The sequence below is a fragment of the Tursiops truncatus genome, chromosome 14 (genome assembly GCF_011762595.2).
Source record: "Tursiops truncatus isolate mTurTru1 chromosome 14, mTurTru1.mat.Y, whole genome shotgun sequence".
NCBI classification, from domain to species: domain Eukaryota; kingdom Metazoa; phylum Chordata; class Mammalia; order Artiodactyla; family Delphinidae; genus Tursiops; species Tursiops truncatus.
In genome coordinates, this window is record NC_047047.1 from 62,891,459 (window position 1) to 62,905,076 (window position 13,618).

At 38.9% G+C, this 13,618-nt stretch overlaps 1 protein-coding gene across 7 annotated transcripts in view; it reads right to left on the reverse strand.

Annotated features, from left to right (window-relative positions):
- Positions 1-2,329: 2,329 nt before the first annotated feature.
- TTC27 (tetratricopeptide repeat domain 27) overlaps positions 2,330-13,618 on the reverse strand; it is a 183,913-nt gene continuing 172,624 nt past the window's right edge. For 4 of the 7 annotated variants that reach the window (XM_033838751.2, XM_033838750.2, XM_073791458.1 and 1 more), the window contains 4 exons: positions 12,992-13,189; positions 11,566-11,677; positions 6,568-6,668; positions 2,330-2,567 (listed from right to left, as the gene is read on the reverse strand). In XM_033838751.2, the coding sequence (XP_033694642.1) occupies positions 2,445-2,567; positions 6,568-6,668; positions 11,566-11,677; positions 12,992-13,189 (534 nt within the window). In that variant the 3' untranslated portion in view covers positions 2,330-2,444. Of the gene's footprint in view, positions 2,568-4,908; positions 5,471-6,567; positions 6,669-10,701; positions 10,920-11,565; positions 11,678-12,991; positions 13,190-13,618 lie in introns of those variants that run through there. The other 3 variants (XM_073791456.1, XR_012325753.1, XR_012325754.1) reach the window with 3 other exon arrangements.

The following is a 13,618-nucleotide window of genomic DNA, read 5'->3' on the forward strand; positions in this document are numbered from 1 at the left end:
TGCTTCTTTGGAAAAAGGCCAACAAAGAATTTATTAAAATAAAGATCAAATAATCCTAAATAATCTTAACAGACCACAGGCAATTGTTAACTGAGATTTCACAGAATTTCTCTCCTTGAAAAACTTTATAAACAATGAAAGGCAATCTTTCCAGGTATCCCATTGTTGGAAAGAGAAGACTGAAATCAGCTGACCATTGGAAGTTCTTTCTAGCCCCAACATAGCAAGTACAAAGAATGCAGGTTTCAGCAGTCTTCGAATTCCGGCTATTTCTCTTTCTTTAGTTTACTGGTGATGTCGCAAACCTACCTAGTACATAGTGAGTACTCGGTAAGTATTATTATTTATGCTGTGGGAACTAAATAAAGATTAAAGGATAACACCTTTATATTTTTCTAGTTGATAAGACAAAAAAGTAATTCTGAAAACCAATGTATTAATACTAAAAAACCAAAGTTGAAATCTATAAAAGATAAGGCATTTGGAAATAGCAAGTATATAAATCATAACATAGCAATACAAAGCATCAAAGACCCTATTGGAAATGATATACAGCTGTTTAAACAGATACTCTGTTACTGACTCTGCACCTGGGTGAAAGTGCTATAAGAGATATTAAGAACTTGATAGGAGGTACTATTATCACAACACTCTCTACAGATGAAAAAATCAAGTACCAGAGTGTTAAGTAATAAGTGTTAGGAGGTGGTACAGATGAGGTTTTGCTAAAACCCAAGTTTTTCCTACTTTACCATAGTACCTACCCCCGACATTTTCTTCAATTATGTTAAACATTCACTTAACATTCACTCACCTAGTAAGACTATTAAACATAACTAATAGGTCTATATCTTTAAAAGAAGATATCTAATAGCTCTTTTGTGAGATCATCCCAAGAAAAAATAGGTGTAGGGCAGCTTCCTGGAGACTTTGGTCCACTATAGCATTTGAAAATAGGACTGGAAGGTAATAATCCTTTTAGGACTTGGTTTGTGGCAGTTCACACTCACCAGTGCCTTTCTACTTTGAACCCAAAGGAAAACAAACTGAGAACTAAAAACTTCTAAAACCTGGAAATTCTTCTTCAATCTTCTACTCGATTCCTGAAATCTTTACCCTTTTCAGTATTTATCTGTTTTCTATTGGGGTTCACAGCTAGGTACCGATAAAGAGGTTTTAATCTTAAAACCTCGTTCCCTCCATCCAACCATCCACCCACCCACCTATTCCCCAATGGCTTCCATAAAAGATTCAAGTGGACATTTAATGTTAATTCATGCTACTACATCATTTTACTGGTCTTTCTCATAGTTACTGCATCTCCTGTAAGAGAAACTGCTTTGAGACATACATCAGCTTTTTTTTTAGGCTAGTATGATACTAGAAAAGACAAGCAGGTGGTTAAGTAAAAGAAGCACTGCTAAGCATTCATAACCAAAATTCACTGACGAAAGTTTTTAAAAACATTTTTTTTAATGGTCAGAATACTTACATTTGTGGATTACATATTTTTAAATCTCCAAAGGCAGTAGAAACTCACAAAGCAGCAAGGGATAGAAATTATTCACATTTTATAAATAAGAACATGGAAAACAGCAAGGGTCAAATGACTTATGCATGGGACCCAATATTCAGCAACCCAAGCCAGGACTTCAAATTCCTTACTATGACTTTTGTAGTGAGATTATTAAGCTCAGCTGCTGCCTTCAATATTTGTTTCCATAGACATTACTAAGAAAACATTTTACTTTGGCATTTTTGTAATATGGCACCATTTATAGCTGTCTTCACTCATAATAACCTTATTAAATAACCATCTTTAGGGCTGGCAGTATACACAATGAGGGTCAGCCTGGTTACTAGTGGCTAATGGCTGAGTCAAAATTTGAGTTATGTCATTTTTTTCTTGCATTTTCCCTTATTTAGAAGTTAAACCATACCCACATTTCTAACTTAGCCAAGCCCATATCTTTTGGACCCAAATACAAAATCTCAAGAAGCGTAAAGGTTTCCATCACCAAAAGTACTCTTTTATCACTTTTGGATAACACATCAGCCAATCTAATGATTCCACAAACTTGTAGCGTGTGATTTCTTTTTTTCCTGTTTAGACTTTTTCCAAAGAATGATCTAATTCATTTTAGGCTGTGACAGAATAAACCCTACGCTAAAAAGAAAACTACATTTTTTTTGCTCTTTGTCCTGAAATACCTGAAGGATAATAAAAATAGTGAATTCAACTGTAATTAAGCCTAAAGAAAGAAGGAAGGAACATTTTATTTAATGTATTTCAGAAAGTTCAAACATTTGGAAAGATCACAAAAGAATGTTACCCATACAAGAGAAATTTATTAAAAAAATTAGTATCTTGTAGTTTAGATACACAGGTATAAGAGAAATTCCAGAAGGTGAAGCACCTTTTCCAGAAGCTGTTCTGAGGATGGTCAATACTGATTTCGAAATTGGTTGCTTAGGTCTTGAAGCTCTGTTACTAAGGTGTCCATTGCTGCTGTTTCATCAGCTAACTCCCTGGAAATTTCTCCACTTACCACATCTGTAAAAAGTTGCTGCAACACAAAGAACAAGGCAGAACTATCAAAACGATGAAAATCTCTTTAAAATAATATAGATAGAGTACAGAATTAAAATTCCCTTTGCTTAATAATACATTATAGTAGCAACAGTAGTATTTGTTCTATTCGCCATCCTGAAATATACAAGCTGCAACAATTAAAGGATGAATCAAACAATATGCCTGAACTTGTAAATTCAAATCAGCTCTGCTCTTCAAAATGGTTGCCTTGAATATTGATTATATTATTCATTTCAATGTCATAAGATGGTTTTTGGATAAAGAGACATCATTCATCCAAACAAAAGAAATCTATTCTTTGTGTATACAAGCAAAACAAATGTATTTTATATTCAAGTCCATATAAATCATACTTTTATGCTAATTATTTGAAAATTAATATGTCTTAGGACTCAGAGGCCACAAAGATCATCAAAATTTGGTGACAGCAAAAAAGCCCAGCAAAATAAAAGTGCCCCCCTTCGGTAAAAGGAATTGCCTTGGGAGGCATATTGCAACATACTCCAATAATGCCACCATGGCTGAAACATTCTGGAATGCCTCTCTAGGAGCTGCCTGCTGAGCCGGTATAGGCACCCAAGAAATCAGCTTCAGGATTTTATGACTGTGTGTGTGTGTGTGTGTGTGTGTGTGTGTGTGTGTGTGTGTGCGTACATGTGTTTTAATCAGAAATGTAATTTACTCAGTTTACCATAAATCTTTTTCATCACAACTGACTAGATGATTTGTTTACAAAAATCAAATTTACCATTACAATATAACTATTTACTACCACCATAGATGATAGCAATTGTTCTGACAGCTATTTTAAAAAGGGAATTCTGAAGATGTTCTGAGTGACGGCATCATCACTACAATAAGCTTAGAGTTTCTCATAGTGATTTATGGAGCAAAGAACATTCACTTGAATGCAGAACTTCAAAAATGCTTTGCAAAGCTTTGCCACATTACTGTGTAGTCACGCCTTGTACAGCATTTCACAACAGATTGACATACCAACCGCTGCGATGTGATCAGTAGAGAAAACACCTTTGAGGAAAGTAACTTGGACTCACATAGCATATTTGTTTTTACTAAGAATTACAGTACTTGCAAATCATCATAAATCTGCACCACTGGGACTTCCCTGGTGGCGCAGTGGTTAAGAATCCACCTGACAATGCAGGGGACACAGGTTCGATCCCTGGTCTGGGAAGATCCCACATGCCGCTGAGCAATTAAGCCCATGAGCCACAACTACTGAGCCTGTGCTCTAGGGCCCACAAGCCACAACTACTGAAGCCCGCGTGCCTAGAGCCCGTGCTCCACAATAAGAAGCCCGTGCACCGCAACGAAGACTAGCCCCCGCTCGCCGCAACTAGAGAAAGCCCACACACAGCAACAAAGACCCAATGCAGCCAAAAGTAAATTAATTAATTAAAAAATAGTGTGCATCACTTCCCTATAAAGTAAGGAGAAAGCAGAAAGAAACTTAGGCTTAGAAAGAATGAATAATTTGCTGAGGATCCCATGGAGTGTAAGTGGTAAATCTGTTCTGTCTCCAGGCTCTCCAGCGTTTTCACCAACCGCCCTCACGACCCCCTGCAGCAAATCTGTACAAGGACAGGGTGCTGAGGGCCGAGGAGTTACTGTGTCCTGGCCAAGCATGGACTTCATGACTTTAGGTGAATCTCTAGGTTCTACCTAGGAGTTTAATTCCATGAAGTCCCAGGCCTGGCAAGAAAAGACCAGAGATTCATGCAAACCAAGCCTGCTATTTAACACAGTTATCGTCATTCATTTTCACTTTTTTAAAAAAAATTTATTTATTTATTATTTTTGGCTGTGTTGGGTCTTCGTTTCCGTGCGAGGGCTTTCTCCAGTTGTGGCGAGCGGGGGCCACTCTTCATCGCGGTGCGCAGGCCTCTCACTGTCGCGGCCTCTCCTGTTGCGGAGCACAAGCTCCAGACGCGCAGGCTCAGTAGCTGTGGCTCACGGGCCTAGCTGCTCCGTGGCATGTGGGATCCTCCCAGACCAGGGCTCGAACCCGTGTACCCTGCATTGGCAGGCAGATTCTCAACCACTGAGCCACCAGGGAAGCCCCATTTTCACTTTTTTTTTTTTTTTTTTGGTTTTTTTTTTTTTTTGCGATACGCGGGCCTCTCACTGTTGTGGCCTCTCCCGTTGCGGAGCACAGGCTCCGGACGCGCAGGCTCAGCGGCCATGGCTCACGGGCCAAGCCACTCCGCGGCATGTGGGATCTTCCCGGACCGGGGCACGAACCCGTGTTCCCTGCATCGGCAGGCGGACTCTCAACCACTGCGCCACCAGGGAAGTCCCCCATTTTCACTTTTTAAAGTGTTCTGCAAAAGTGTTCTTTTGGAAGGCAATTCTGCTTAGCAAACCCAATTTGTTGAAAAAGTAGAAAAGGCATATGATTTACTACAAAATCAGAGACTCCCAAATATTATATGCAAAAAGGTGCTTTCAAAGGAGATGTTGGGAAGCAATTTTTCCCATTTTCGGATAATCCAGTTGTGATCTAATGAGAACAAAATCTAAATACAGATGATGTTCTAAGGTCTCATTTTCAATGTTTGGAGTTCCACAATATGAACGGATGGGTAGTACAGACAAGACTATTTAAGTCATATAAGTATAGGTTTATGTAAAGTTAATACATTATAAGAAAAAGTTTTGCACAGAATAGGGAAATCTGTAGAGTACATCCTGAAGAAATAAACAATCATGGGTAGGTTAGTGATCTCACCAAAACTAGGAAAATTAGCTCCCAATTTGGGAAGGAGAGTCACAGAAAAAGTCTGCTACCTTGACTTTCTTTGAGAGAGCTCTTGCAGTTTTCTGAGAGACTCATAATCGGAAGTTGTTTGAAGTTTCCTGTTGGGAGGAAATACAGTTTCCCCAGGTAGATTACAGAAACCTGGTTCCAGCATGCAGACTAATAAGGACAGAAAAGTGAGTTAATAATCTAAAGAGGCAAAAATGATGCTCTGATCTGAAAAGATCATCAATTAATAAAAAGCATAGTCTGGAAAGGTTTTTACATGTGTCCAGAAGTGACCTTCACTTACCATGGACTTGCTCTCAGAAGTGAAGTAAAATTAGTTTGCAACCCAGGATTAAATAGTGAAGGCAAGGAAAGATTAGAAAAAAAAGTGCTAAAGTGTGTTAGAAGTTATATTCCTTTAAATTTTGTTCCTGAGGTGTACTCCAAACCTGGCTGCATGTTAGAATTACCTGGGAAATTTAACACAAACTTCCCAGGCTCTGTCCCAGACCCGATCTGTCCCAGGTAGAGATGTGGAGTCCAATCTTCAAAAAACCTCCCTCCATAATTCTCGGGTGTCCCCATCCTAGCACTGGATCATAGGTTGGCATTTGTAATCTGATACCGTATGTTTTAGTTGTCAGGCTTGAGTCAACCTATCTACCTTAATATTTGTGTCAAATCCATATACACCTACTTAATATTCGTCTCTAAATCAATTTTTTATTTAAATAAAAGTATTTTAAAGGAAACATTAGAACACTACTGTAAATAGAAAATAAGCAATACTATTCATGAAATTGTAGGTTTGATATGCTAGTTATACTTTTTCTAAGATGCACTGAAATAAATACATATTAAAATAAAATGTTTACCCAAGTGCTACTAGTAGTATATATGCCACACTTCGGGAAAAAGTGATAGTAAGTAGTAGAGCAGTGTTTTAATTTGACTTAAAGAAAGCATCAAGAGCCGGATTATAAATATTAATTTCAAAGACTCCTAAGTTACCCATGTGTAGGGTGGTTTAGCCACTGGGTCAATGATCTCCTCACCAGTACAACTAATCACCTGGGGGCTGATGTCTAAAATATAACATGGGCCTAAAATTATCCTTCATGTGAAGGAAGACTTAAGAGCACCTGGCTGATACCAAAGACCTTTTATTTTCTATGATAATTCTAATTAATTCACATTTCACTCTCACCTTTGCTTTAGATAACAAGCCCCGTAAATTGAGTCGCACTGAAGAAAGCACCTGTATAGCCTCTTGGGGACTGGATTTGCTTCTACTGCATTTTATAGCCACTGGAAGATAAATATGGGGAAAACATCCATTAAAAATTGATAATGATAATTTGTAAGTACAAAAACCAATTAGTTAATTAGGATTTTATAGTAACAGACTTCAGAAATATTTCTATGTGACAAGTTTTATTTTGGTGAAAGGAAAATAAGTTATATGCATAAATTTTCCTTTTATCCCTTAAGAAGGATAGCTTATTGCTAAAAGGAAAATTTTGAGGAAAATGAGGGATATTTGGTGAGTTACAGACTGTTGGGAATGGACCGTGAAAACACACATGCACGTGCACACACACAAGCACAGAGTAATGAAATTAGGCAGAGACAAGGTCTAATTGAACACAAGGTACCCACAGAGAACAAAAACATATACAGCTCATCTTAATGTGGCTTCTCACGGTACTGAGTCCCTAATGGGGAATCACAATTGCAGATGACACCAGCCCAAAGAAGTGACATGCCAGATATCTACAGCTCAATTCTTGCTGCATTTTCATATTCAGAGTTTACATCACCATTCTGGAAGAAGTGACGCCAACAACCTAGGCGCCTGCATTTAGGGAACGTGACCACGACCAGGCTCTGGGGTCACTAAGCCATGCTTGGTATCCATTAGCAAGAAGTAGGGGAGAGGACAGTCACTCATTCCCGACACCTCTACCTCCAGCATTCTGGAGAGCCCATTTTCCTAAAACTTGAAATTATCAAGAGCGTGTAACCCTTCCTAGCACAGGGCCTGCCTATTAATGCTTTTTAAGAACAAGTGGTTAAGCACGGTGGTTAAGAATCCACCTGCCAATGAAGGGACACAGGTTCGAGCCCTGGTCCGGGAGGATACCACATGCCGCAGAGCAACTAAGCCTGTGCGCCACAACTACTGAGCCTGCGTTCTAGAGCCCGTGTGCCACAACTACTAAAGCCTCCATGCCTAGAGCCCATGCTCTGCAGCAAGAGAAGCCACTGCAATGAGAAGTCTGCGCACCACAACAAAGAGTAGCTCCTGCTCAACACAACTAGAGAAAGGCCCTGTGCAGCAACGAAGACACAACACAGCCAAATAAATTAATTAAAAAAAAAAGAACAAGTGAAGAGCTTTGTAAAAATATAATGCCTCTATACCCTGAGAAGACCATAATTCATAAAGAGCCATGTATCACAGTGCTCACTGCAGCTCTATTTACAATAGCCAGGACATGGAAGCAACCTAAGTGTCCATCAACAGATGAATGGATAAAGAAGATGTGGCACATATATACAATGGAATATTACTCAGCCATAAAAAGAAATGAAATTGAGTTATTTGTAGTAAGGTGGATGGACCTAGAGTCTGTCATACAGAGTGAAGTCAGAAACAGAAAAACAAATACCATAGGCTAACACATATATATGGAATGTAAAAAAAGATGGTTCTGATGAACCTAGGAGCAGGACAGGAATAAAGATGCACATGTAGAGAATGGATTTGAGGACACAGGGTGGAGAGGGGAAGCTGGGAAGAGGTGAGAGAGTAGCATTGACATATACACACTACCAAATATAAAATAGATAGCTAGTGGGAAGCAGCTGCATGGCACAGGGAGATCAGCTTGGTGCTTTGTGACCATTTAGAGGGGTGGGATAGTGAGAATGGGAAGGAGGCTCAAGAGGGAGGGGATATGAGGATATATGTATAGCTGATTCACTTTGTTATACAGCAGATACTAACACACCATTGTAAAGCAATTATACTCCAATAAAGATGTTAAAAAAAATTTTTTAAGTACACACACACACATTTATATATATATATATATGAATGTGTATATATAAAAAAAGAAAAAAAAAGACAGTAAATGCCTAGTGAGCAGAGGGGCAAAATAAAATGTTGCTGAATTAAGAAAGAAAAAAAATAATAAAACATGCACAAAATGAGAAATTCTAAAAGAATGAAACTAACTTGGAATAAATAATATTTAATGTCTTGCTTATATATATATATATATCTAAAATGCCTCGTATTTCTCCACTGATTTGTTCTTGTTCCTCTAAATTATGCTCACTACAAACAGATCAATAATCAGATCCTATTTTAAAACTACACTAAACAGTGCAACAACTGAAGTTTACTTAGTACCCTGTATCACAGAACAGGGATGGAAAACAGATTTCTTTCTGTATGCAAACTCTCACCAATTGGAGGTTGCTTGTGCCTGGCAAAATAGTTTTGCCATTCATTAACACCTTCCATGGCTGGTGAGAACTATGCTTGACATTCCTATTCTAAAATAATAATCAGACTTTGAAAGGATGCATGGTAATCAACAACGTTACACTCATTTTCAAAGGGTACAGTTAACATGGAGATAGTGAGGATTATGATGTCTATGTTCCATAATAGAGGAAGGTTGTAACTGCTATTACTGAGGTACTTGGGCTATTTAGTACCTAGTAACATATCAAAACAGCTGTGATTCTGTTTTCAATCCTTCATTGTCATTTTGATAAAAACAAAAAAGCAAAAACGACAAACAGTGCTCCATTAGTCCCCTTCCTCAATCCCATTTCCAAAAGGCGTTAGAGATGGGGAGACGGTGGGGGGGGGGGGAAGACAGACAGAGAGAGACAGAGAGAGAGACAGAGAGACAGGGAGAGAGAGAAACAACCTGCTGTTTCAAATCATCGGGAAATCCAAGACAGCTGTGCTTCCTCCAGGCAGACTGTAGTTAAAATGTGTAATTATTATTTTAGAAGTTCCTGGATGGCAAAGAAGGAACGAACTTTTGTCCACTCTTTCCCAGAAGACAGAACAGCAGAGACTGTAAATGAATACCTTCCAGACAGAACAATGGGTACACGATGACAACACTATCATAGAAGGGTCTCCAACACTACGTGGAGACCACAATGTCTTACACCAAGCTTTCTGAAGCACATGGCTACTCTTAAAAATAGCAACCCAGAAGGGAATAAATCATATGGAGATTTTTCTAAATGTTATATTTCCTTTTCCAGAATTGGGTGAGGTGGAGAACAGTGATGGGGAGAAAGTTAAAAAAGAGAACAGAAATAACAGAGAAACTCAGCTCTTTCTTCCATGAAGCACTGGTATACAAAAGCAACATAGAAAAGGTTAAGATTTATCTCCATAAATCTAAAATATCACGAGAAAAGAAAGCTGAGCATCCACTCAAGTATGCTTAAAATGTTGTAGGAGCACGAACACATAATTCACTAAGTCAAAGGGAAACTTAAAAAAAGAACAGACACTTGTTTTTCTCTAAGTATTGCCTGGATGAAAAAACAAAAAAAGGTACCAAAAATAGTTCGCAATCAACTTTAAGAGGCAAAATGAAGATTTTTCCTAGAGTACTTCTTTAACCTGCATATTTATATTTGACAGGTTTAACACTATCACTTAGTGATTACAGAAAATATCTTGGCTTTGACTGTTATAGAGCCTGCTGTTCACCGAAATGTTTAGGGTTGGCAAGCTGAAGTAGCTCAGATAAATTCAGAGAAAATTGCACCCTGTTATAACTGCTTAGCATGGGTTTACTGAAATACAGTACCATATCCACAAAGGCCAAAGGGATAAAGAATGAGCTCCATCTAAGCCCACCCACCAAGAGGCCAGCACAAGCTACATAAATTCTAGCCACCCTAGACCATCCTTCCACTGGTCTATCGGCAATTATCTCAACCTTTTGGATAGTTATATCCTTTTGTCAAAGATAAGTAATTATTAACTACTAAGCCCATTTCTAAATTGTTTGAATGTTCTATGACTTCTTTCAAGGCAAAGTTAAACTTTATTCTTGTTCGTTTTTTTCTTTTTAGTTTTGAGTCCCTTATCATACAGCCCAGATCCTCTACCATAGAAGGAACAGGGTGGGGGTAAGGAGGCAAGGGATTAACATTTAAACCATGTGTAAGATACTGGTAAGTGTTTAAATATGTTTTTACTTATTTTTCATAACAACCATAGGTAGGTTATCCCCAGTTTCCCCATGAGGGCACTAAGAGTCAGAGAAGCTAAGTAATGGTGACCCCAAGTCACCTAGTTAGTATGTGGTAGAGCTGGTCCTGGAACTTGGGCCTCCCTGAGTCCAAAGTTCTGCCCTTTTTATTGTCCCTTGTTGGCTACCTATTTGCTGCAACTATTAGTTGCAGAAGTTAGAGGAGGACTTTAGGATAGGTTCACAGTCCTTGTGATTCAGTTCTTGACAGTGTGGCTTCATTATTTTATTTGAATTGCATTCCCAGGGCATCACATGCCTATATTCAAACATAAATATAAAAGTGCATTATTACCTTTAACTAGTATATTTTTCATTAATGCAAATAATTAAAGGCGGCCTTTATCTGGAGTATCTTACCCCAACTGGCCTACAATTTTATATGTAAGGTTTTCCCTCCCCTCAAATATCACCCACTAAATTTCCCAAAGTTATGGATTAGATTATATTTGCAATTTCCTTTGTATATGCCATAGCTCTTATGTATATTGCTATGCACTCCAGAAATCTATGTATTTTTATGAATATTTTCATTTATAAAAGAAGAACATGAGTCAGGAAAAGTTAATATTTTCTCACTACTACATCATCAATGCAGGAGAAGGTTACTTCTGTGTGAAGTGAAGATTAAATACAGTTGTAAAAGTATTTCCTATCTCTAAAGTTTCTATCATCTGTCACTTATTCAAACACTATTTAAGCCTCTAGCCTATTTCTTCTTATTGCTCCAGGGTGCCTACTACATAATAGTTGGTCTGTAAATATTTGCTGAATTAACTACAACAATTTTAATATAATGAAATAACCTGAAATTATTTGTAATGGAACTTTGCTTTTGACTAATACTTCTTATCAGTAAAAATACATTAAAATATGCCATGGATATCAAACATCACATCAAATACCATGTGCGAGTCCTAAGGCTCTCTGAACCACTTCCTTAAATGATGTAATATCTTTCTCCCAACAACTGGACTGTGTGTCACACTTGTATGCCTTAGAGAGATACTGGAACGCCTGAGGAAAGAAAAAGAACAACTTTCAGATTAACAAGTAGAATTCACATTTCAAACTCAGCTTCCTGGAAGTCATATGGAACAAATTCCAACCGAAAAACCAGTCTCTCTTGTTATGTAGCACAGTTTCTATGATTCTCATCAAAGAAGGGGCATAGATGCACATCCAACAGCAATGAGCAATTAAAAGAAATCAACTGGATGTGTCTGGATAGAGACACTTCCCTCCAAACAGAAAAATAAAAACGCTTGGTTTGGAAATCTATAAGAAGTATACACATTTCCCTAGCATTTGTAGCCATCAGCTTGAGAGACCAGTTTAGAGAATGAGGTGTGAACTTGGTGAAAACTACTGAATTACTGGTAGGTGTGTAAACTCACAGATGTTTAAAACACTCTCTTTCACAACCCCACCCTTGTGGATTCTTGAGGGAGAAGTCACAGATCAGAGAATTCAGAGTACCCTTAATTCTGCACATAAACAGGGGACATAATTCAAGGCAAAATGGAAGGACGGAAAGCAGGAGTGTGTGCATGCCTGCGTGTGAGTATGTGTTCTCTGGGCTGACAGGGCTTTGGTGGAAGCCAGCTGGGTGGACTGAGGGAGGAGAGAATGGCTAAGAATCCCACAGATTAGCTGTACTGTGGCGAATTCCAAACTTACACAAGAAGTACACTTGATTTGTTGTGGATGTTTTGAAAAGAGCACAAAATATTTAGTATTCCAACCTTAGAAACTCTGGAGGTGCATCTACATTCTAAGATAAGAAGCTAAGGCATAACTTGAATCTATCTGGTGTTCTACTGCACTTGTGAGAAAGGGGCAGGGTAACCTTTGTAAAATATTTTATGTTTAGACTTTAAAAGCTCCTCTCTGATATTCTTATCTAGCCCCTTTTTCTTTCTCCTTTTCATAGTCTCCATCTCGGATTTAAACACTCCTTTGTCCTTGTACCGTCTACCTTAGTCTTCAGCAAGGAGCCTGCAGAAAGGGGTGTGGAGTAAATAACAAGAACCAGCTGTTCGCTGCAGCTCTGGAGGGAGAGCAGGTTAAGACAGACCCTTTTGCAGGAAACAGAGAACAATTATTTAAGAAAAATTCATGGAAAGAAAAAAGATGAATACTTACAAATCTTAACGTGTCCACAATTCAGGGTGCTTATGTTAAGAACTCTGAATCACACCTGAAAACTTGAGCGTATTCATCTTACCTTTCAAATTATCACAGTCTTCCTCCAACCATCAAAAAAGCAGATCCACTACACCTATGTTCAAACAGAAGGCAAAAGCCCCGGAGGACTGAGGCAGGACTCACCTTTTCATTTTCATCAGGCTTGTCACTCTGCCCATTTCCACACACTTGGGCATATAGCCTCCAGATTTCTCCATCGTTCGTCACTCTTGAAGTTACTCTGCCAAACAGCTCCTGCAGCTTTCCTCTGAGGCCAGATGCAACATCTCCACTACGATCAGCCATCCCATCCATCACTGCCCTGACCAGAATTGTAAGGACCTTAAAAGATGCACAGGAGAAACTGGGAAGCTAGAAACAACCAAACAATAACTAAAAACAAAGAGCTACCCTCACCATCAACGAAGATGACAGTGAAAAACCTTGTCAGGCCTGTAAGAATATCACCCGTCACTTTTGAAAAATAAAATACAAGACGAGCCATCCCGAACCACGGTCTGGAATCGCAGGCCGACTACCTCTCCCAGTGTCCCTTTTCAGGCTCCTTGGAGGGCTCTGCTTCCACAGGGCCCTAGGCTCTGTGCACCTTTCTTCACACTCTGAGGGCTCTCTCTGAATGATCTGCTCCACACCTGTAGCTGCAAATACACTATGACCAAGTCTACCCGATACTGTCAGCGCAGCTCCAGCCCGACTCCTCTCTGGAGCCCCAGGATTGTGCACCTCCATATCTACCAGCCATGTCCCATC